General features: G+C 43.6%; 1 protein-coding gene across 4 annotated transcripts in view; it reads right to left on the reverse strand.

Annotated features, from left to right (window-relative positions):
* MECOM (MDS1 and EVI1 complex locus) overlaps positions 1-22,725 on the reverse strand; it is a 46,919-nt gene that overhangs the window by 19,384 nt on the left and 4,810 nt on the right. For 2 of the 4 annotated variants that reach the window (XM_010188977.1, XM_010188976.1), the window contains exons 2-7: positions 16,445-16,547; positions 14,604-14,820; positions 11,202-11,349; positions 9,986-10,139; positions 3,018-4,380; positions 995-1,082 (exon numbers count right to left, since the gene is read on the reverse strand). In XM_010188977.1, the coding sequence (XP_010187279.1) occupies positions 995-1,082; positions 3,018-4,380; positions 9,986-10,139; positions 11,202-11,349; positions 14,604-14,820; positions 16,445-16,493 (2,019 nt within the window). In that variant the 5' untranslated portion in view covers positions 16,494-16,547. Of the gene's footprint in view, positions 1-994; positions 1,083-3,017; positions 4,381-9,985; positions 10,143-11,201; positions 11,350-14,603; positions 14,821-16,444; positions 16,548-22,725 lie in introns of those variants that run through there. The other 2 variants (XM_010188975.1, XM_010188974.1) reach the window with 2 other exon arrangements.

A 22,725-nucleotide genomic window follows, 5' to 3' on the forward strand; every position in this document is an offset into this window, starting at 1 on the left:
ACCAAACCAAAAAACCCCCACCCAACCAAATTGTAGATTATTGGCATGGTTTGCCCAGGAAACCTCTAAGCTGAACCAGAGACAGCAGGTTCTGGTTGTGTGTCTAAAATACATGACCCATATGGGGTGTCATTATTAGGATGAAAAAGCCCATAGCCAGCAATGGGTTCAAATTTGCAAATACCACAGAGCATTTTATTTCAGGTATAAGATTTAACCCAAATTTTTAGAAGTCTCCTTAAGCAGGGAGAAGGAAGACAAAATGACGGCGTGGTGCTGCTGAAGAAAAGCAACATATGGTTTGTATATAGGTCCTCTTTCTATACTATATACACACTGCAGTTATTACATCATTTTAGGGACATCTTCCTAAATTTTTGTTATCCAGCAAATGAGCAGCAGGACTTTGGCCCATGAACAAGACCGCAGTCCTCTCACACAGCATGTCTTTAGGCATGGAGGAGCAGGGATTCTACAAAGTCTCTGCACACACTATAGCCCACAACAGCTACCTAAAAGAGATGGAACATTTGCTTATGAGACTTGAAAACATAGGGTGGAAGGTTTCTCTCTTTTCTGGGAGTCCTTAAATATTGACAACTGGGATGTTCAACTTTGCTGGCCTGACTTTGGATCTGCATTGCCTCCTGGTGATCAATACTGACTCCAATGCAAGGGCCCAGAGCATGAGAGAGTGCTGGAGAAGACATGGGTAGCTGCAAGTGTTGGTAGCTATGCTATGGTTTTGGAGGAACACAGGTCTAAAACATACATGTAGTTCGAACCTGGCTTCCTCTATAATCAAAACATGTTGTTTCATCTGCAAAACATCAAGAAGCCCAGAACAATGCTTACGCTTTTCCACCACAATGGTACAGCAAAAACTGTGTGTTTTAGGAAATCCAAAAATGACTAAGACTGCATTCATTTCTCTGCACCTGCTTTGAAGCATCAACAGGCTTGTTTACAACATCAAAATTCCCAAAATACTTACTTGTGGATGAAACAAGAATCCGGGGGAAGGTCTCAAGTATTTCTCCTTTAAAGCTTCCAGTGGGTCAGTTAACTTTCTTTTTTCTACTCTGTAAACGTTAAAATTAGATTTGCTTGTGATGAATCAGTCTCAGATATTAATAATTATACAGCTACTCATGTTTAAAATAGTCAATTATACATCAAGTAATTTGTTTCTCAGAGATAACAGTAAAAGATAAGGAAGTACAGTCAACTCTTGATTCCCACATGCAACCCATTACTGTGGGAAGGGGCTCTGAATCGCCATTAAAGGGAGATTAGACCATTTACATAGGAAATAATCCAATTTCAAAGGATCGGTAATAATTATAACAGGAACCAATGACTAACTACTGAGCACTTTTATGAAGAAATAAGGCAACCAAGTGTGCTCTCCACTCAGAGGAGGAGAATTCAAGGCAACAGGAGCCTTGAGCAATGGGTCCTCTCTCGTCTGCCCATGCGAGACCTCGCAGCCACCATCCTGGAATGTTCTCCTTGCACATGGAGGAACACACTCAATCTGATATGCCAGCCACAAAGTCTGTAATCAACCCATGGGCATTTAGGCAGTAACACACAGTACAGATAATTCAGAAGCAGTGTGGAAATTTGAGCTTTTTGCTTTTTCTGTTACTAATGTGTACGATTTAAGGGACAGATCCCGTTGTCTGTATGTAGATGTAACTCATGGCAAAGGTTAACAACTGGCCTCGAGCTACGCTGCCAGAATTTGTACAGATTTCATTAGTTTGTAATGCAGGACCATAAAACAAAGATCATTATCTCCAGTGCTTCAGGCATTTAAAATGAATATTATGGAAAGAAAACCCACGATCTGATACAGATATCAATCTGGCATGAATAAAACCATCTCAATAAATAGCATGATATACTTTTTCTCCATAATGCACACCTGTTGTCTTATGTGACAGCATTCTCCAAAAACTTTGCCTATAGCATTTCTACTTCAGATAAAGTAATAAATAACATCATTTACATGGAAGTAACTTCTTTTTAAACAATAAGCTGCAAAATCCATCGTTTATATTACAAATATTTTCATGACTAATATTTAGATGTGTGACTTTGGCTGTTTACAGATATACAAGCAGAAAGGCAAAAGGTAAAGGGGCTGACATACACAGGACACAGATGAAATCGAGATCCCACTAAGATCTATTTTGGCACTACTGGGAAACACCAAGGGCTCAGGAATTTACCACTGGTTTTAAAACCTCAGCTCACTGACAGTATCTGCTTGTGCAACCATCGAAGCCAATGACAAGGCTCCCATTGATTTCATCAAGTAGATCAGATTAGCCTGTTGGCCAGGCTTTGTACACAGAAGGACACTGCACCCTCAATTATATGAATTAAATGCCCAGATAAATCAACCCATTGCTGAAATCAGTGCAAAAAAGCCGGAATTACTCTCAATTTCCATGCTTTTTATATATCTTGGGACAAATTTGCTTCTTTGTTGTACTTTGAGATACTCCTACTTAATTCAGTAGGAACTAAAAAGGTGACGTACAACTGGCACCCTGGTGAGATGCCCTGATTTCCAGGGAAGGCAGGCAAGGTGAGCAGGCAGCATTTTGGAAGAAAAGGGACTTGGGGTAAACCAGTGATGTCAAATACACAGTGAATATCCAAACATTCAATACTTATGTCAATTTGTTTCTGGGTAAGAGACTATATTTTATTTCTGTGAGTCAAGCTGTGTAGGTTAAACTAATAACTCACTGCAACAGGGGCAGTCATGTAGACTTGCTAATTGCAGCATTACCAGATGCAGGGTTCGCTTTGAGCAGCATGGATTTGAGGAGGGGTGCACAGGTCAGCATGAACCCTGGTCCATCCCATGCCCCAGTGGTGGGATGACAACTCCAGGGATGGCGGGATGAGAAGGGAGTTGTTCTCCATCTGTGGACACGTGGCCCTGGCAGATCTAGCTGCCTGTACCAAAGGATGCCAAAAGGCAGTAGATAGTCTGTTACCTGTAAATGGGATCCATAAAGAATGGGGTGGGCCTGGCGTGCTGCAAAGAGGACTCCGAAGCTTTCCTTTGCTGCAGGTCGCCTCCTTTCTTTTCTCCAAAGACATGGTTTTTCCGAGGTTCGGCTTGTTTTGTGCCACTGGCTCGACTTCTGCTGCCCATGCTGAGATCTAGAGGCTGGTCCTGGCTTGCCGCAGAGGGGGCTGCTGGCTTTGAGGGCAAGGGAGTAAGTGGCTTCTCTTCCTTACGCTTTATGGTGAGATCAAAGGGAGACTCAGAGCTTCCCTTTGGGATCTTCTTTATTTCACTGGGTGATTGGGGCTCCACTTTCAAGGGTAACGGTCTCAAGTCTCTATCAGGAAATGGATACATTGACTGAGAGAATGCTGGAAAAAATGGGAGGGGAAACATGGAAGGGTAAGGTAAGGCTCCGACTTTTTTGTCTTGCAGCCCCACAAGTCCTGTTGAACCAAAGTACTTTTCAGCAATAGAAGCAATAGCCTTTATAGAATCATTCACCGCTCCTGACACCGCAGTCTGCTCCTCTAAGGATGGTGAGAAAATGGAATGATTGCTGTGGTCTTTCTTATTATTTATTGAAGCCAGGCTCTGCAGAGAGCTTACTTTGTCTTTGAACATTTTACCATTTTCTTTAAATTTCTCTTTCTCACTTTCAATGTCACTTTCCAGATCAGAGCCCGAGGTGGTTTCCAGGTCACTGCCACTGGGGGTACTGACATCGTCAAGGTCAAGGTCACTACTCTCTGACTGGTCACTGAGTTTCTCATGTGGCCTCTCTTCAGAGGACCTCTCAGGTTGAAGCTCCACTGGCTTATTCTCCCCTACTGATGGTTGCTTATTTAGTGCCTTCAAAATATCCTGGGTGGCTGGCAGTATCTGAGGATTTGTCATGAGGGGACTTTGACTTTTGTTTGTCTGATCTGCGCTCGGTAGTCCTTTAACAGGAGAACTAGTAGGTAGCAAAGGTGGCCTGTGGTACAAGCCTGAAGGAAACAGACCAGGGAAGCTAAAAGAAAATCCAGGAGCTGTTGGAAAGGTAAGACCAGCAGGATGCCTATTGGCTCCAAAATAGTCAGCAAGGCCCGGATTTGCATGATTCATATTAACCATGGACGTTTTATCCATAGCTGGGGTTCCAGGAAGAGAAATGCCTTGGCCAAAAAATCCTCCTGCTGCAAAATGGTTCTTGCCCTCACAAAATCTCCTGTGTTTATTTAAGGAAGACGTAGTGCTGAACATTTGTCCACAGTCTTTGCACTTGATTTGGGTTCTGCAATCAGCATGCATGCGCTTATGACGACAAAGGTTTGAAAATTGAGTATAGGATTTATGGCAGACCTCACCTGTATGTAAACAACAACAACAACACATCTCAGGCTTTATGATAATTGCCCCCACCCTCAAAATTTTGCAAATAACACCATTTTTTACCCATCAAATGTCAATTAGGAAGCCATAAGGAGAAGTCTGGGTGCACAAATGTATGAAAAGCCACTGTACTCTTCCAAAGCAAGGCATTCAAGCAGACAAATGTCTAAAGACAGCACCAAAACCCGCTCCAACAAACCAGAAAAGGTCTGAAATCACTAAAAGACAAAGTTTCCTTGTTTGTTCTTTGTATTGCACAGTGTTGCATATTTGATACCATTGTTCCATATTGCAGTAGCACCCAGAGCCCCACCAAAAGCTGCTGCTCGGTGCTGTAATAGTGTACAAACCCACAGTGCTCCCGGGTGAGTGAGCACTCATGTCTTCAAATAACATCCATTTATGTCACTATTCACATGCCGAAAGTTAGTCATTAAGATAAATATTTGCAGGACCAGACAGGAGATAGACAGAGCTGCCTCACAGAGCTTTCTGCCTGCAATACCACAAAGATATGAAAGAGGTAAAGGAGGAGACAACCAGCTATCTCCAAGTGCATAACCTTGTTAACAAACAACTTTTTTTTTTCACTTACAATTAAGAATTTAACCTCATGAAAGTCTAGGCTAGAGCCTGAGTAACCTCCGTCTAGTACTCATATACCCAAACCATTTCTATTTATGTAATGCATACAGTCCCTGCAGGTGCCTGGGATGCTCTAGCTCTAAATTCCCCATCTTAATTACTTTACTAGTCTTAATATTGCTTAATTGTCTCTTGCACATGAAAAAATACAGTATATTTCCACAACATTTTCCACTAAGAATGCAGCTGTATTTATTTGCATGTGTGATGCTCAGAACGGCTCGATGGATTTCCTTTCAGACTCCTCTGGGATAAGAACAACTTCAGCCTCCCAAAAGAAGCACTTGGAGAAAGTGTGGACCTACAGAGGGGAGGAGATCTACCTTGAGCTCACGGGCCTGGTCTGGCCTGTGACACTTGGCACGTTGGAGCATGGCTTCCAGCAACCACTTCCAGTAGCAGGAGGCTGAAAGTGGTCCCGGTGGTGCACAACGAGACGCTATGAAGTGTGAATCATGTTGCTGAAGCAAATGGGATTTTGCATGTCGCTGATTTTCTGGCTGCTACAAACCTTAGGGAGCCAACTGGAGCAGCAACCAAATTATAGGACCATAAGTTAAAATGCAGTTTGGAAGAGGAAAATGCTCAGCTCCCCAGTGCCTTTTTTATTTCCATTCTGGCATCCTTTAGACAAGCAGGGACAGACATGGGGTAAGTCTCATGGCTGCGTTATGTCTTGTGCTCTTCATTATGTCAAAATCTGTCTGCATCTTTGCACTACCTTGCTTCTAACAGTATCAGCTCCAGCCTTGTTTAGAAACAAGGCGGGAGCATTATCAGTAAGCAGTGTTATCCCTCTGTAATAAGTATTTTTTTTTTCCCAGCCAGGAAAAAGCATGTGGTCACTTTATTTTTATTTAATTTGCGTTATATCATAAGCTCTCATCTTTCACACATCAAAGCCACACAACAATACACATTGTGTATTCTGAGGCCTTTTTAACAATCATTTTCATGATTTGAGACAGACTGACATAATTTACAATGGCTCTATTTTCAGCCCGCAAAGGAAACTGAATTGAATGTATCCCATCCTGCACTCTTGGTTCCCATGAACTGCAATCACGTCCTCTAACTTCCACTCGCACCGGGGCCTGCGCTAACCTTCCTGCTCCTCTAAATCTCTGCCCTTGAGAAACTTGACCACTTGTTGTCATCTCTTAACTGTTTACCTCTTCAGCCGGCTGCTTCATATCTCAGCAACAATGCTTCTATTGTTTGCAGGCCTGATCCTGCCTGATCCACTCGTTTTCCCTGTTCACGTCCCGTTGACATCCCCGGGACAATTTGTGGGGTAAAGAGTGCAGAATTGGGCCCAAACACAGGAAATTTGCAATGCGGTAATTCAGGAAGAATGTTGCTGTGTATCAGTTACTGTTCCTGCTGGAAATCTTCATTCAGAAGGAAAGACAGGAGAGAAGAGAGAAAAGAAAAAACTAAAATTAAAAAGAAAGGGAAAACAAATGGAAGAAAAAGGAAAGATAAAAGCGAGATTAGTAGGAAGAAAAATGAGGAGAGGAGAGGAGAGGAGAGGAGAGGAGAGGAGAGGAGAGGAGAGATTTATTCTAATTCCTTGAAAAAGACTTGATTTTCTATTGAGCAGTACTTTCTGTTTCTTTTTTTTAGAAAATATTTTATTTGCCTATTTAACATAGACCTATTTCTTATGTAATATAGATGTATATGATGTTTATTTGCAATATGAAGCTCTGATTTTTTCACTATTTTCTCCTATTTTTAGCCTAATCATATGCATAAGGTTTCTGTTCCTACAAAAGAAAGCCACCTCCATACTTCGCGGTACAGAATCAGGCCCCTTACTTTCCTTCTTGAGGTCTTACACAAAAAGCTTCCCCTGCTCCCATCAGGTTGATCACAGAAACCAAAATCAAACTGACCAAAATGCTACAACTCAAGTTACATATCCATAAGTTTGCACAAGCTTCACTTTGGATATTACAGATCAACTCCTTTACTCCTTGTGTAAAGCAGGAGAACTCTTATCAACACTGATATAGTTATGCCTAACATATAGCAGCAGAGCAACAGACCATATATATTTTTCCAGAAAAAAAATCTACAGTGCATAAATTTACAAGGCTAGGCTAAAGTAGAATTAAAAACAAATAATGTTTTCTGAACTTTTGATCTTCTACCAGGTTGTGTTGACGGCTTGCTTCTTATTCACATGACTATCAAAACACTTCACTAAGGCAGGCTAGAGTGGTAAGTAGGTGAAAAGATGTATATTGGCATATATAGGAAGTTCTTCTTTAAAGAACACGGATACACTGTTAAATTGCTATTTTCCATTAATATATTCAAAAGTCAACAGAACCAAGAAATATTCCACTCCAGAGAAAAGCAAAAATACACACTTACAGGTGAGAAATATCCTTATAAACTATTGAGATGCAAATTAATCATTTGAGTAAATATATTTTATCTCTGTTTTAAAAATAAATTAAACCTATAATAGCAATACCATTGAAATATGCAAATATTTATTATTATAGTGCCAATCAAATAATTAACAGTTGTACTGAGGGGTTTACTTTTTTGAGCATAGAAGTTATTTAAAACTACTTAATGAGGTGCTGCTTTCTCAGGGTGCCTCTTGCATTTAACAGGCAGCCTATTCAATCCACAGGCTCTCAAGGCCAGCAAAGAAATTTTAGGCCCTGGTTTGAAGCCCTTGCTCCCCAGAGTAGTCTTACTTTTGGAGACCATTCCCTGAAGCCCAGGTGTGACATGGCATCAGTGAAGTGCACACCCAACACCCCACAGATTTTGGAGGAGACTCAGTGTCTAAATCGATTCTACCATCTCAATCTCTGTGGATACTCCCAGGTGCCAGGACTTCTCAGGCACTTCTCTTCTTTGTGTTATAAGATCAACCTTTTTTACATCACATGACTTTTATTCCCAAGTAAAGCTTTGCTTAATCTTTAGTAGATGGTGGATAGTTATCAACTTTAAGTGCTTCCACATATCAGAGTAACAGAAGTTGGGTTTGGTTTCTCCTATTACACCTTATTACACCCTCTGTATCTCAGCACCATACTTTTAAGCAACTAACTTGTAAGGGAAGCTTCCCTCCTTGCAGCTTTTATTGCTCTACAGACCCCACGTTTAACAAAAAATCCCAATCTGGCTCACAAATTGCAAAAATTCATCTCATGCCTACGCACACTGTACCGTGATTTTCTCTGGACCCCAAATTAGCCAGCAGTTAAGTTTGCATATTTTCTGCTTATTAAAAAAATTACTGTAAGTACTATTTTGAATATGTTCAGTCTATTATGGCATGTGGTTTCTATTTGGAGAGGCTGGAGATTTTGCAAAGGCAGTGAGTAATTACCTTAGTGTTGGTGAGTTTTCACTCAAGCTCGGGCAGGGTACTGTAATAAGAGACAGTTGCCATAAACAGACTGGTACAAGTAAATCATGGTGTGTGGCCTTCTGGTGGAAAACAGATATCTCCTTTAGGTGACCCTACCTCCCTCCCATTGCCCAGCAAAGCCTACCAAACATGTGGTCTCCAAACCCTTTTGTTCTGCAATTACATGGCTGTAATTCATAGGTTGCTCAATGGGTTTTCATACCTCACACTGTACATATGAAGAATACTGGTTGCTGTTTTGATTTATCAGAATAAGTAGTGACAGAGAGCATTTGAAAGATTATTTCATTTAAGAAAGGTGACACTTACAGACTTTTATGTAGGGAATTGCAACAGGATCATCTGAAGACTCCCTACCTAGCCAGAAGTTACTGTTTTCTAACAATTATAATCTTTAAGTATACTTACTTAACCTGTAATGAGGTTTAAAACTTATTAGTGATATTTATTATTGGATCTAGTTATACATTTTCTTATTGAAGAAGCCCAAACTAAAAGATTTTTCCAACCCAATGGCAGGTACACAGACTTCACGCAAATTAGTTTTTCAAGCCAATACTACTCCCCTGGAGAAATTATCTTAGCATGTGGCCATCACTTTGTCTGAGTGTGGTGTTGATATTTTGATAAATTATTTCTGAGAGCAACAAAAGATTAAGAAATTTAGTGGACAAGTAAGGTCACAAGGTGACATTTAAGCCATAGCAGGTGCCTGAAAAGACTGTGGTGGAGATTAGTGCTAGCAAGAACAATATTCTTAAATATTTTCTGCCTCTACTTCCCTGGTTCACCAGGGGAGAGAAAGCCACCTGCAACCTTCCCATGCACCCAGCTTCCCCATCTCCTTGCAGGATCTGGCTCAGCAGTAAACACAACCCGTGAGACTCTGAGGATCTGATTTATAGCCCAGCGTAGAGTCAGGCCCACATACAAGGCAAGTTTTATGGCTGGAGCAGCTGTTGGCGAAGATCTAATAGCTCAACTCAATACTTAAATTCGGGGCATGCAAAGGAGTCTCAAGGCAGGTGGCAAGCTCCTCTGACCGAAATCCACTGCCTCTAAGGTTTATTTTCCAACTCCAGCAAAAGTCATGACATCTGCTATGGAGACCCTGTGGCCCAGAATTAACTCTTAAAGCAAAGCAGCCTTCCAGGTGCCGCTGGCTCTGCCTAACTCCCAGCATGGCCTGACCATGGTGGCAGCAAAGCAATGAGGCTGCAGCCGCCAAGCCTGGCACGGTTCCTTCTCACTAAATCCCACTTCCCACTCAGTTTTTGCATCTTTGCGTCGAAAAACATCCCAGGGACAACAAGTACATTTGTACAGTGTACAGTGTCTGACTAAAAAGGAAAACTGTATGAAAATAATGCTTTGTATTGGACTATGAATTACCCAGTATGCATTTAATAACTTTCAGCCCCCATGAAACCAGTCAGAAATTCAAAGGGAGCACAACAGAACCTCCTGCTTCGGACGCTGCTTTTCGACAAAAGAAGTAACACTTAATCAAAGACATTTAGTTGAAGACTTACATATAAAAGGTTTGACACTGCTGTGGATGTGTTTATGCTGTTTGAGGCCTGAAGAAGTGGCAAAGGTTTTGCCACACTCTGGACAAGCGTGAGCACGAGCCCCAACATGCTGGGAACGAATATGCCTCTGAAGGTTGCTGGGGTCCGTGAAAACCTGCTAGGAAATGAGTACTGATTAACCAAGAAACTTAACTGCGGAAGAAGCCAGTTGTTACAAGAGTCTTTTAAAATTCAAACCTTGGAGCTATTTGGGAGTATTTAAAATTAAAAACCATGGCTGCATCGCAGCCTTGCTAATGGGCACCAACAAAAGCTGTGCCTGCAGGATGGGGCCTCGGTTTCCCAGGATCAGCCGAGTATTTGGTGGATCTGTTAACCCCTCTGCAGCTGCTGCAGCAGATGCATTCGACCCTGCCATTAGAAATTGTGCTTTTGAGGTCAGGGACTTCACAGAACATGAGTCAAAATGTGGCTGTTTAAAACCTCTAAGCATTACTAGAATAGAAGTACTTTATAGTGACAATTGAGTGTGTGACAATAAGAAATCCTGCATGCAGTCCTGGCACCCAGGGCTTGGTTGCATCTTATGAGCGTCACCTCAATATAAAATTCCCACTATTGGAATAAATCTACTTAAACCCAAGAAATTCCTCATGCAAAAAGCCCAAGTTTTGGGAATCTGATAAAAAGAAATGTAGAGCACCACATTCTATACAAATAATCTACACAGCAAGGCTGGTGCTGGGAAGTGACAGAGGCACTCCAGAGATGAGATAGCCGCACTCATTCAGCGTAGTTGGGGCCCATCGCTATTCCTTATTTTGATTTATATTGCAGTAGTGTCCTGAAGTTTCTGCTTCCAATGGCTGGCAAACAGCCTGGGGAGCCCACACACTCCGCATTTCCTCGGGCTTTATTGCCCTTCAGTGGTCCTCCTACACCCCACCACCAGCCCTCACAAGGCACAAAGCACTGAGCTCAAGGATTCTCAGTATTCTGCATTAGCGCTCAATTCAGACCCCACAGCCACTTCCAAATCAAAATGGGTAGAAAAATAACATATTTATAAAGTAGAAGTGTAAACCTTTGAGAAACTGTCTGAAGCATGGCAGAAGCCTTACACTCCCCTGCACCCCAGCCCTGGGCAACCCCACTTCCATGCTCTCATGCATCCAGTGGCATGAGAAACGCCAGGCAGCCTACAAATTCACTGTACCTTGGCACAGTTTTCACACTCATAGTGCTTCCCGCTGTCATGTGACATTTGGTGACGTATCAAGTTGGACTTCCAGTTAAAAGCTTTGGGGCACTGGTCGCACTTGTACTCCCTTTCCTCACTGTGCGACAGCATGTGCTTCTCCAGGCTGTGGAAACAGGAACAGGGCTCAGTGAAGTCCTACACACACACACAGGTTTATCAGCAATTTGTAGGAAAAGGAGACAGCAGAGCACATAAATACAGTACAAAAAAAATGAAAAACCCCAAAGCCCCAATTCTGACAGATCCAAGTCCTTTGAGGACCAGGCTTGCCCCAGCCGTGAGGCAGAACATCCTCCTCCTTTCCAGAATAACACAACGTCTCATGTTTTGCCAGGCTACTTGCAAATGCTCCAGGAGATGTTGCTGCCATTGCTCCCTAAGGAGAATATTTCATACACTTCTCAATATTTCACTCTGGTAATTCTTCCCTAAAGTCTGAATTAATTATACCATATGACTTTCCCTCTAAATACCCCTTGGATCCCAATGCCTGACTCCACTCCTTTGAGTGTTGATTTTCTTCCAGCAGGAATAGAGGAATAAGTTCACTGGAATAGGACAGAATGAGCATAAGAAGCCTCTAAATATGGGAAACTACAACAGAAGTTATACTTGATTATTATTAATGGTGTCCAATTGCGTAGCTATTTATTCATTCATTTTTTAGCAATTTATTCAGTGTATTAGTAGGGTATTCAATCCCCACCTAATTTCTACTGCACATCTTTGAATTCATTTACATCTCTGAATTTTCTGAATTCCTGTTTTATTATTCATTTGCAATAAATATATATTTTTAACACCTGTATCGCTTGGTCACATACAAAGTCATAACTCACAGTATTGCTTGAGGAAAGATTACCACATAATATAAGAGTGGATTCACAGAAAAACCACTGGAAACTGAGGTCTTCAGCCTGGGACGCCAAACTGGATCAATCCTTCCTTACGTGAAGCTCCCACTGATCTATGTCAGACAAAACCTGTCAGGTTTACAGGCTGGTTTGCTGTTGTGCAGCTCTAACAGCACCCTTCATTCTCAGCCACAGGTAAAGGAAACGCTTTCACTCTGTGGATGCTCTTTAATTCTACCCCTCTCAGACACCATCCCTCAGGTAAAAAATAATTCTGGCTTCCCCTCCTAATATTTCTGTAACAAATGACTTTCCATTATACACTGGTAAACAAATTTGCAGTAAGACCTAGAGAGACTCTTGTCCCTGGCTCTAGCACAAGCTCCTGCACACATGCCATGGCTCCATGATCTGCCATCAGCACTGGGCAGTCCTGGCCCCCCACATCTCCATCTTCCTGCTCACCTCTTTCTCCATTCAATTACGTGTGTGCCTCAAGTATGGCATGTTCGGGCCTTTTGTTTTATATAATCTGGATATAGCACACTTTGGTACTTTTTTGCTGGGAACTGTCTTTGTGGTGTATTAGTCTTTCAATAATTCAGGAGTTCAGAGAATGACTGCATTCTCTCTCATTTTTCACTCCTTCTCACAGTACTGCCCATCTAATTATGATGACTTGTTCTTTGTTTTCTGCCCTTTCTCTTTAATATTTAATATTTTAAGCTAAATTTACATTTCCTCAATGATTCTCATATGTTAGATATCATCCTCTGGTTCACAGGCAGAAAAGAACTTTAACACCGAGCAACTCACAACGCAGAAAAATGTTATAGGCCTGCCTCATCCACGCTGCTGCAACCCTTTCAACTTGAGCTGCCTACATCAGCCCCTTCGAATCAATCACTCAGAATGAGAATTAGAGATGTGAAGCCACATACTGCTCAACATCAGCCGGTGAGTAACGCCTTGTGCCTGCACAAATTCCCACCCAGTGGGGTTGATCTAGTACGTGGGGAGTGATGTTTGGCACATCATGTTTGAATTTTGGTGTCTTTAATTTTGCAGAAGTATTAAGGACAAGGTCACACGACACGCCGATCTGAGACCACCGGCATGATGCCAAGCCACCTCCATTCCATCAGCAGCAGCTAAGGAACATACATGTTCTGGGAGAAGGGCCTCCACCTTGCAGAACCAGCACCTGAAGTTAGAGCAGTTGTCTGAGGCTAACCCTGGACAGATTCATGCTAACCTCCAACAGATACCACAAGAACCTGAATCATGGACTAGTAAAGATTTCTGTGAAAAATATGAACCCACAAAACACTCTAAATTGATAAGTCAATATTTAAGGGGCATATCATGATTTCAGGCTGGATAGGGCTTTGAGCAACCTGGTCTAGTGGGATGTGTCCTTGTCCACGGCAGGGGGGTTGGAACTGGATGATCTTTAAGGTCCCTTTCAATCCAAACCATTCTATGATTCTATGATTATTAAGCAATGCAAAGAAATACTCTTTTGTCCCTAAAAGGGCAGTTAAGCGACACTTAGATTGTGTCCACACAATGTGGAGAGGAAAGGAGACACTGTGGGAGCATGGGAGCTATGCTACAGACCCTGGCTGAAAGCAAGAGATATTTGCCCAGGTCTGCTGCCGCTGTAAATCAGCTTCCTAAGAAATGCACTGCCTCATTGCAGGGGAGATTCCAGACCAGGATTTTGCTATTGAGATATCTCAGCCCTGCTACCAAAAGTTGGCTGAGGTCAAACTTCCCCCAGTCCTGAAAGCATTAAGATGTGAATGCATGAGGGATGTGCTGCAGAAGCTCCTGTGTACTCTCAACATCGTTCAGTAATTTGCGAAATTTGCTGTGATCTGCACCACAGAAGTCATACTTTCTATTTACATTCTATGCATTTCAGGTACATATGCACATGGGCCTATCTGTTTAAACAAAGAGACGTATACAAGAAAGTTATGAACCCCTGTATTTTGAAATAGTACAGCTTTAAATATATATTAACACATAGGCGTACATATATTAACATATAGAACCTGTCTCTCGCTAGCACATCTTGTTTGCAAAGATAAAATACCAGTAATATCAGTGAACACCACTTGGAGATGTTCTAATTTATTTCCACCTAAAAATAAGGAGCACAGACCTTAGCTGATCTGAACTATAATCAATCCTCTGATCTCACTGCAACCAGCCCAATTCAAGCCAGCTAAAGATCTGATTATCAGAAGATGCAGTTCTTAATTTAAGGTCCACACTAAGGACTTCAGTACAAGGACCAAATTTCTGATTTATTGAGACTCCATTGCTTTCTAAGCCATCAAAAACCAACCAGTGCATAGGTCTTGTTCATCTTCATCTTTGGTTTGTATAGAAGATGAAGGTATCAGATTCAGCCCTGGTTGATGCCCTGCATGATCTGACTGAAGCCATTACAGAATTTGCCTCATTCAATAATGTTTTAAGCATCTACTCCTACCTTTGTAAGTCTGGGAAAACTTGATCACACTCTTTACATTCCTGGATTTCATGCACATCCTGAAGGTCATTCTCATTCTCAAGCTTTTTCTGGAAGTCCTCCTCCACCATGGAGAAGGCAGAGTGTGGTGTGCTGCAGGGGAACTTCTGGTGGTCTACAAGCTCAGCCTTGGACTCAAAGAGCTGGTCACAGTCCTCACAGCGATACTGGCGCTCCTCTGGAAGACAAAGGGGTTGGGCACAGGGAGACTGCATCAGTTTTCAGTCATTTTTAACTACCAACTCATCTGGAGTTCCATGACAAAGAGGTTAAATAAATGACTATTCAATGAAAAAAGAGAAGAACCTCAAAAGAAACAAGAATGCCTTAGAACACTTTATAATAATGCTTTAATTCTACGATATATGACAGTGCAATACTACCTGTTAGCTGCCTGAGTGACACCCAACAGGGATCCCTAACACTGGCTTAGGACAAAAGGCAGTGTTTATATACTATCCAAAATGGAGATATACAAGGTCTACGGTACTGGGTTGGCTGTACCAGCCAACAGTCAGTGGAGGCTGCCAGTCTCTGCCTTTCTGAATGAAGGAGCTAGCCTTAGACATGAACATCTGCATCTAAACTAGCCAAAAGGGTGTTCAGTCTCTTCATTTCCATTAGAGTTCTTTTTCCACACCCAACCCTCTTCAGAGTAAGCCAGAGACATGAAGCTGGGGCAATGAAGACAGGGGACCTTGCTTTAAATTCTGTAAAACTGGTCACAACGTATTTTCTTACTGAAAATATAATAAATTTATAAGAAAGTGCAACCCTTGATACCTCCTGCCCTGTTCTTGAATCCCCAAAAATCTGCAAAATGTCCACACTGGCATAAACTACAACCTGATGGGCATTGAGCAGGTGTCCTACACCCAGTCCCCTCTGTGGCTGTATAACCCATTGCTCAACAGGCAGCAAGCAAATGGGAGTTTATGGAGGTGGGGGACAAATCTCAGCAACCACTCAGGAGTTTCAGACCAAGAATCTGTGCAGCAGATGAGTAATGAATGAACAGAAGGAGGAAGAATGGCTCAAATGTTCTCACAAGTGACAGCAACATTAACAACCTGAGATTTTCTCATTTCAAGATGACAGAATAACAGTTGCTTGGGTAAGTGACAAAAAATAACCTATAGTCAGGGTCCATACAGGTCCTGCAGTAGGAGCACAGGCTAGAGAAAAGGACATGGACACTTCTTCTTCTTTTGCAGTACCCACAAAATGATCAAGTTTCAATCTTGAAGCCTTACCACTGCCCTCAGTTACAACTGCAGACCTCAGTTTCTGCCAGGGAGGTTCAAGAAAGTGAGGGTAAAACCTAAATGGCCTTAGGAGTTGCAAGGACGCAATGCTGAGAAATATCGACTGTGCAAACTAGAGCTCGCCAGGTTAGCGGGTAGAAAACGCACCATTGAGTGAAGCGACACTCAGCTGCATTCAAATGCAACACTGAATGAAGCTACGCTCCTGGTTGGACCAGGCTGGAGTGACGGAGTGATGAAGAAAATAAACACAGAACTCCCAGTGCCAGCATCGGCAACACATCTGAGAGCAGACTCACCCTTCAGAGGGACTGAAGGAGCTGTGATAATATTGGACTAGTTTATTCACTGAACAGCATTCAGACAAACAGGAGGGCAGATGACAGAAAAATACAACTGTTGCTCAGCTCTCCTTTCTGGCTGCAATGAAGTCACCCCAGATCTCTAAAGGATTTGAACAGATGAAGAACCACCTTAATTTTTTTGCTTCATTTCAGTGATACTTTCTATTAGATTAGACAGTAAGAAGTGGCTAACCGTGAATGTCCGGAGCCATTGTTTCATGTGAATAATCTTCACTCTTCATGAACAGTAAGAGCTCCTCTCCTGGTTCAATATCTGCTACCACTCTGTAGAATATCTGCAGAAGAAAAAAAAAAAAAAAAAAGAGAAAGCAATGTGACTACCACAACAGGCAAAGAGGCACAAACCACTACTGGTGAGTGTTACAGGACGAAAATTGCATGGCCAGATCCTGTCCTGGCATGGGCGCTGGTTGCCATTTGCTGGAGGTGTTGACTTTCACTATGGCAGCTCTGCTCCTTCCAGACCCAAAGCCGATGGTGCTTTGGGCTCTATGAGGATAAAAGGATGATTGCTTTCAACAGCATCTGCCACTAAATGAGCTGTGTGACTGACTGCAAATATCATCAGCCATTTGCACGCTTAGTCACACCAAACTCATGTACAAAGTAGCCATAAAACGCATCCTCAAGTTACTCATGTAGGGGAGACAGCTTTTGTGTCGCTGGGGAAAGGTACCAAAGTGGCCATGAGAAGATGTTGCCGATGAAACCATAGGCATCCAGCCCCTCATTTCAATTATCTACACAGTTCAGAAAGCTGTGAGAAGAGAGGCTTATACAAACCAGTGCATCTGATTATTCCTTAGCTTCAGATGGGAATCAAAGCTAAAATCAGTCCCGAGTAAAAAAATATCATGAGCAGCCAAATCTGCTGGTGGTGACCCCGGCCACTGGCACCTGATCCCCCTGTACAGGTGACATCAGAAGAAGCCATCAGGGAAGCAAGAGGCCTTGGAGGAGTGAAGGGGCCATGCTCCCTTTGGTCCATGCACTCAGAACAAGCACATGCTGGCACTGCGAGGCTCTGCCGAAAGGAAATTCCCAAAATCCATCTGGCTGCTTTCTGTCTCAGCAGGAAATGTGAAGAGTATACGCTTTATGTCTCAGCAGTAAATGTGAAGAGTATCAAAAAACTCCACAAAGCAGCTCAAATAAATATTAGTAACTTCCTCAGGCCTTGTTAAACAAAAACACATGACAGCTTTGATTCCTACACTAAAAAAAATGATGCATTTATGTTTTCTCTGACTAATGCATTTTTAAAGGTTTCACTCTCAAACTCGCAGCTCACAATAGTCATTTCAGCGCATCGGGAGAAAGGCAGAAAATCGCCTCCACTGTTATAAGTCAAACAGATGCATTTGTCGCAAGGCAGGTACGGGTATCCAGAGATGCACAGGTATTTTCCTTGCCTGGTCGCACATGAACCCTCACCCATCGGGTGGCCCCGGCAGCCAAGCACATACCGATGTCCTCCAGGAGGTGGCCGTATAGCCTAATCCTTTATTGCTGCACAACCGGTCTTTGACCACAGATATGGGCTAAATACCTAAAAATAACGAAATAAGCTGCATTCCTCGATTTGTTTTCTTTTCTTCACTTTGTCCCAAAAACCACCACAGGAGGCATGCAGGGGAGCAGTGATGAAGGCTGCCAGGGCCAGCTCGTCCCACCACCCCTGCACTTGCCCCTCTCCAGGTGCCAGAAGCACAGGGAAAACACATCAGGCACAAGGTACCTGTGCCACAAACCCCTGCTTATGGCCAATTTTCCCCATAAAAGCCCGAAGGAGGAGTTTGTGGGCAGCCTGATCAGCCCAGGCTGCAGCTCCCTCCTCTTTCACACCACCCTGGTCAAAACGTCAGCTGGGTCTGCTTGGGCTTGCCATTTTTAGCCCTTGTCAAGAAGATTTTGAACTCCACTGAGTATTCCGGAGCGTGCAAGGGGCCATGCAAGCCATGGCAGAGTCTCATGTGTGTCTCTTCATGCAGCTGGGCGAATGCCTGGTACCACAATCCCCTCTGGAGCCAATGCCGCCACCAGTGCTGAAGGACGTGGGGCTGCTGCGTGGGCTCCAGAGCACCAGGGACGTGACTGGGGCAACACAATTCATCTGATCAAAGACCGAAACTCATTTAAGTGAAGCCAGCTTTTAACTCTCACAAATAAATCTGATGTCAGTGCCACATTCAATGAATATTTCCTTTAAGCAAGCATTGTTTTTCCATTTATTAATATAAATGTATTGAAAAATGGCTTTTTTCTTCCAGAAGTATAATGGCCTCCACACATCTGAAAGGGAAGCTGCAGTCCGATCCGGGGAAGATAAGCCTGGTTGCTGGCTGGCTTTGGATGGAAATAATGTGTGTATGGCATTGCACACTGACAGGAGAGACTTCTGCAGACCTCCCTGCTGCAGCATCAACCTCCTACTTGTGGTTGGAGCAGGATCAGACCCATCCATGGCCAGGTGGGACCTCCACCATCTCAGAGGAACCGTGCTGAAGCTTCCGCTCTGTGCAGGACTTGCCTTGATGCTGCTGGGTTTTGTGTCACAGTCAAGTAAACTTAGCTGTTCTTCTGAGATCAGTGGTGCATCCGCACCAAGGAGGGAATAAAAACCACAGCGAAGCCTTCTCCAGTATTTTTCCTGTCCCAGCAAAGGTATTTTGATAGACCTTTTCACCTCTCATCGCAAAGTGAGGACACATGGACCGTACACAGGCATAAAGAGGGTCTTGTTCATGAAGTGCTGTGCTGGGGTGCACCATTGCTCTTCGGGAAGCCCCAGTACAATGCAGCATCTTTCTCGCAGCTGTGAGACAAATCCCTAACCAGGGTTTAAACACTGCAGCCAACTCTCCTGTCTGCGTTGGTATTCAAAAATATCAGAGATTGTTAAGATACTCATCAGAAACTACCTGGTCAGCCGCTCTGTACCTCAGCAGGGAAACAAGACAGAGTTTGCCGAAAAACTCCATGTTTTAGGTTGAGTGATCTTTCTTTATTTCGCATCTCAGAACTAACACCCCCCAAAACAAGGTCCAAGTGACAGATTTCTAGCTCTGGTATTTTCATGTTGCTATTATTATTAAAAGATTAAGTTTAATTATTATTAAAAATAGGTTTTAAAATTTCTGTATATATAAAATGGCCCTCACCTGCACTAGCAGTTTGTAAATCAGATTGTGTTCCAGTGAGGATCTAAAATAAAACATATTGAACTTCAAACCAAAATGATCACACAGATTAATAGTTCTCCTTATTACTTCATGTGAAAAGCTTTTGTCTCACTCTTCCCACCTAAAACCTCCTGGAATTATCCCAGCTGAGAAAGAATAAGAAGTAAACTGCATCCAGTGGAAATGAACCACATTGCTGGGGTTTTTAGGCAGCAGCAGCCGACCAAGGGCAGATGACACAGGGGTCGGGCAAGCCCCCAGGTGGGAACACTCAGAAATTCCCCTCAAGCCCTTCCGGCTGTCCCTGCCTTGCAACAACAGCAACCTCGACCGCCTGCAGCATTTTTTGTGTTAGAAAACAGTAATGCAGGATAAATGGACTTTTCTATTGCAAAGCTTGAAGATTTCTTGGATGCAGTCCTGACCCTACCATAATTAATGAAAGGTTTTAATTTTCTGACTTTCACCTCTTCAGCCTACTAAGCCTATTTCGTTACCTGCACTCACAACGCACAAGCACACACTGGCCTGCCTCGAGAAGCATAGGAAGAGCTGCTGCACAGTAGAGAGGAGAGGAAAAAATAATAAAAGCAAAGTCCAGATGCGCATTTCACATGCCCTGGGATCAGCGGTGTGTGACTGCAGTTTATATAGGAAGAGCAAAATCGGATCCAGATCTGGAAACACTTTCAAAGTTCAGGGGGTCTGAGGTGGGGAGAAGTTGGGAGAGGCCTAACTCATCAGTCCTCTGTGTCTGCCTACACCACAGGTCATATATTTATGCTACTGAGCAGAAATAAAAGCTCCCAAACTGCAAAGCCGTTAAGGGAATGGGAAGGGGGGGAAAAAAAGGAACACACACAATTTACTTTTAAATGGATGAATAAGGCCTCATTGTTATGAATCCCAGTTTACTTTTCCTGGTCAGGCACTTGAAATTTTATTTATGCTTAATAGACTGCATTTGGCATGTGTAAAGATGACAGAAGCGTGAATTATGAACGACCTTCAACCTATTCAGGAAGTTGTAATAATTGAAATAATAGCGAAAACGCACTCCCCGCGAGCTCGGGCCGGGGCCGTGCGCTCGGCTGCTGCTGCCTGTGCGCTTTGAAGTGCCCCAGCCATCCCATCTGCCCTGGTGAGACCCCACCACTCACTTTGAAACCCCCCTCCGCTCCCACCCAGCATGCCCCTCAGCCCCTGGGAAGGTGTAAGCAAAGGATGCTGGTTTGGGGGGGGGGCAGTGACACTTCAGCCAACAAGCATGAGCAAAGGCACCAGCAGCTACATCTGTTGTGCTCAGCCCTGACGAGGAGCTGTATGCCATTGCATCCAGCTACATTCTTTATTCCTGCTTATATGAGAGCTTTGGAAAACATCACCCTAGTGCTGCCTGGGAAATTCAGATTTCAAGGCAGGTGAGTGATGCTGCTCAGAGCTGGTGCTGTTTGTAATTTAACACCCAGGGCGATGGACTGAACTGCCACCTAGTGCCATGGGAAAAGGCACCGAGTGACTTTGCCATGCACCCCACTGATCCAAGTGGGAGGACCAATTGGAGAACTCACTCTGGATGAGGTGGTGGGAAGGACGAGAAGGCACTGATGGTGGAGCACACCCTGGTGAAAGCCCAGTGAAGCCCACCAGCAGCCGCAGAACCCTGCACTGCTGCTCCTGCACCAACATCCAGCACCTAACGGGTTCCCAGTCTCCACCACATGCCATGGATATGTGTACCCTGAGCAAGCCACTGGTCCCAGCTTCTCGCCATCTTTGGGCCACCAGTGTCAAATGGCATTTGCCTGAGAACTGCTTCAGAGCAAGGGTTGAACTTGCCTGAAAAGTAAAACAAATGTTCAAAACTAATAATAAGCATTATGTTCAAGGAGATTGAACAAAATTGGGATTTAAGCCCGCTAAAAAAATGAGAACGAACAGACATATAACCTCAAAACAAGCTGTAATTAAGAATTTGAGGGGAAAAAAAAAGAAAGAAAAATGTCCAAACAGCAAAGCTGCAATTTTAGCTCCTATGATGAACAACTTCTGCAGCTGGAGAACTATGTGATGAAACCTGAGCCAGGTTCACAGAATCACAGAATATTAAGAGTTGGAAGGGACCTTGCAAGCTCATCCAGTCCAACCCCCCTGCCAGAGCAGGATCACCTAGACTAGATCACACAGGAACACGTCCAGGCGGGTTTTGAATGTCTCCAGAGAAGGAGACTCCACAACCTCTCTGGGCAGCCTGGTCCAGTGCTCTGTCACCCTCACAGTGAAAAAGAACTGAAATGAACTAGAGTTTTTTCAAGGGCTAATGTAAAGGAGTCTTTCCCCAGCACTGTATCATGCCCAAAGAAAACTCCAGCAAAAATCCACAGACAAGACTCAGCAAGTGCCTGCATGCAAGCGGCTGTGGAGACACGGGTGGGAGGCTGGCAGGGAGGAGGGGATACTCCCCTTCACCCTGCCAAGATGGTAGGGGAGCACCATCATGCCTTGGCACCAGGACTGCAAACCCTTTCCTTCCTCGTTTCCAAAATGCCTCAAAACTGCCAAGGTGGATCAAGCAGGAGGGGTTGGAGTGAGGACGCTCTCCTGAAATGGCACCAAGAATACCCATGTTTTCACCTTCTGAGGTAAAAGGTGCATCCTGGTCTCCCGAAGCAAGGGGGGAGCTGCAGGATGCCCCTATGCAAGGCACCCTCTTCATCCTCGCAAGCTGCAGGCCACCTCCCCAGTGATACTCATGTCTTCCTCCATCGTAGGTGAATTTTAGCATCCACTACAGTCATGGGTCCAGGCTGACACATTCAACCAAGCTGTTCCAGCCCTGCAAAACCTCCTGTCTGGGGCTTGCTAATGACCAACACCAGACCACGTGTGTCCACGCGTTCTCCTGAGGTGACCTCACCATGCAGGTGTCTTCTAACATCCCACCTTCACTCGAGAACAACATGAAGTGTCAACTGAGTTGCAGCCTTGTCCTGGCTCTATGGGCATCTTTAATCCCCTATAGCCTTTCTGGTGGGCATACAAGTATGATTTAACAGCTCTCATCAAAAAAAAACGAACAAATTTTTGCTTAGAGAAGGCACTTAGATGTGCCTTACTGCTTTTACTAAATGCGAATAATCAGTAAAAAGCTTAACACTTTGCAGAAATGGCAACAACTAGTTGCCAGATTTTGTTCTAAACAATTTCTTTTAGGTCACATCAGGACAGGCCAACGCCAAGAGCGGTACCACCACCAACACATTAAGTTCCA

This window comes from Mesitornis unicolor, unplaced genomic scaffold, assembly GCF_000695765.1.
Source record: "Mesitornis unicolor isolate BGI_N332 unplaced genomic scaffold, ASM69576v1 scaffold46017, whole genome shotgun sequence".
Classification (NCBI taxonomy): Eukaryota; Metazoa; Chordata; class Aves; order Mesitornithiformes; family Mesitornithidae; genus Mesitornis; species Mesitornis unicolor.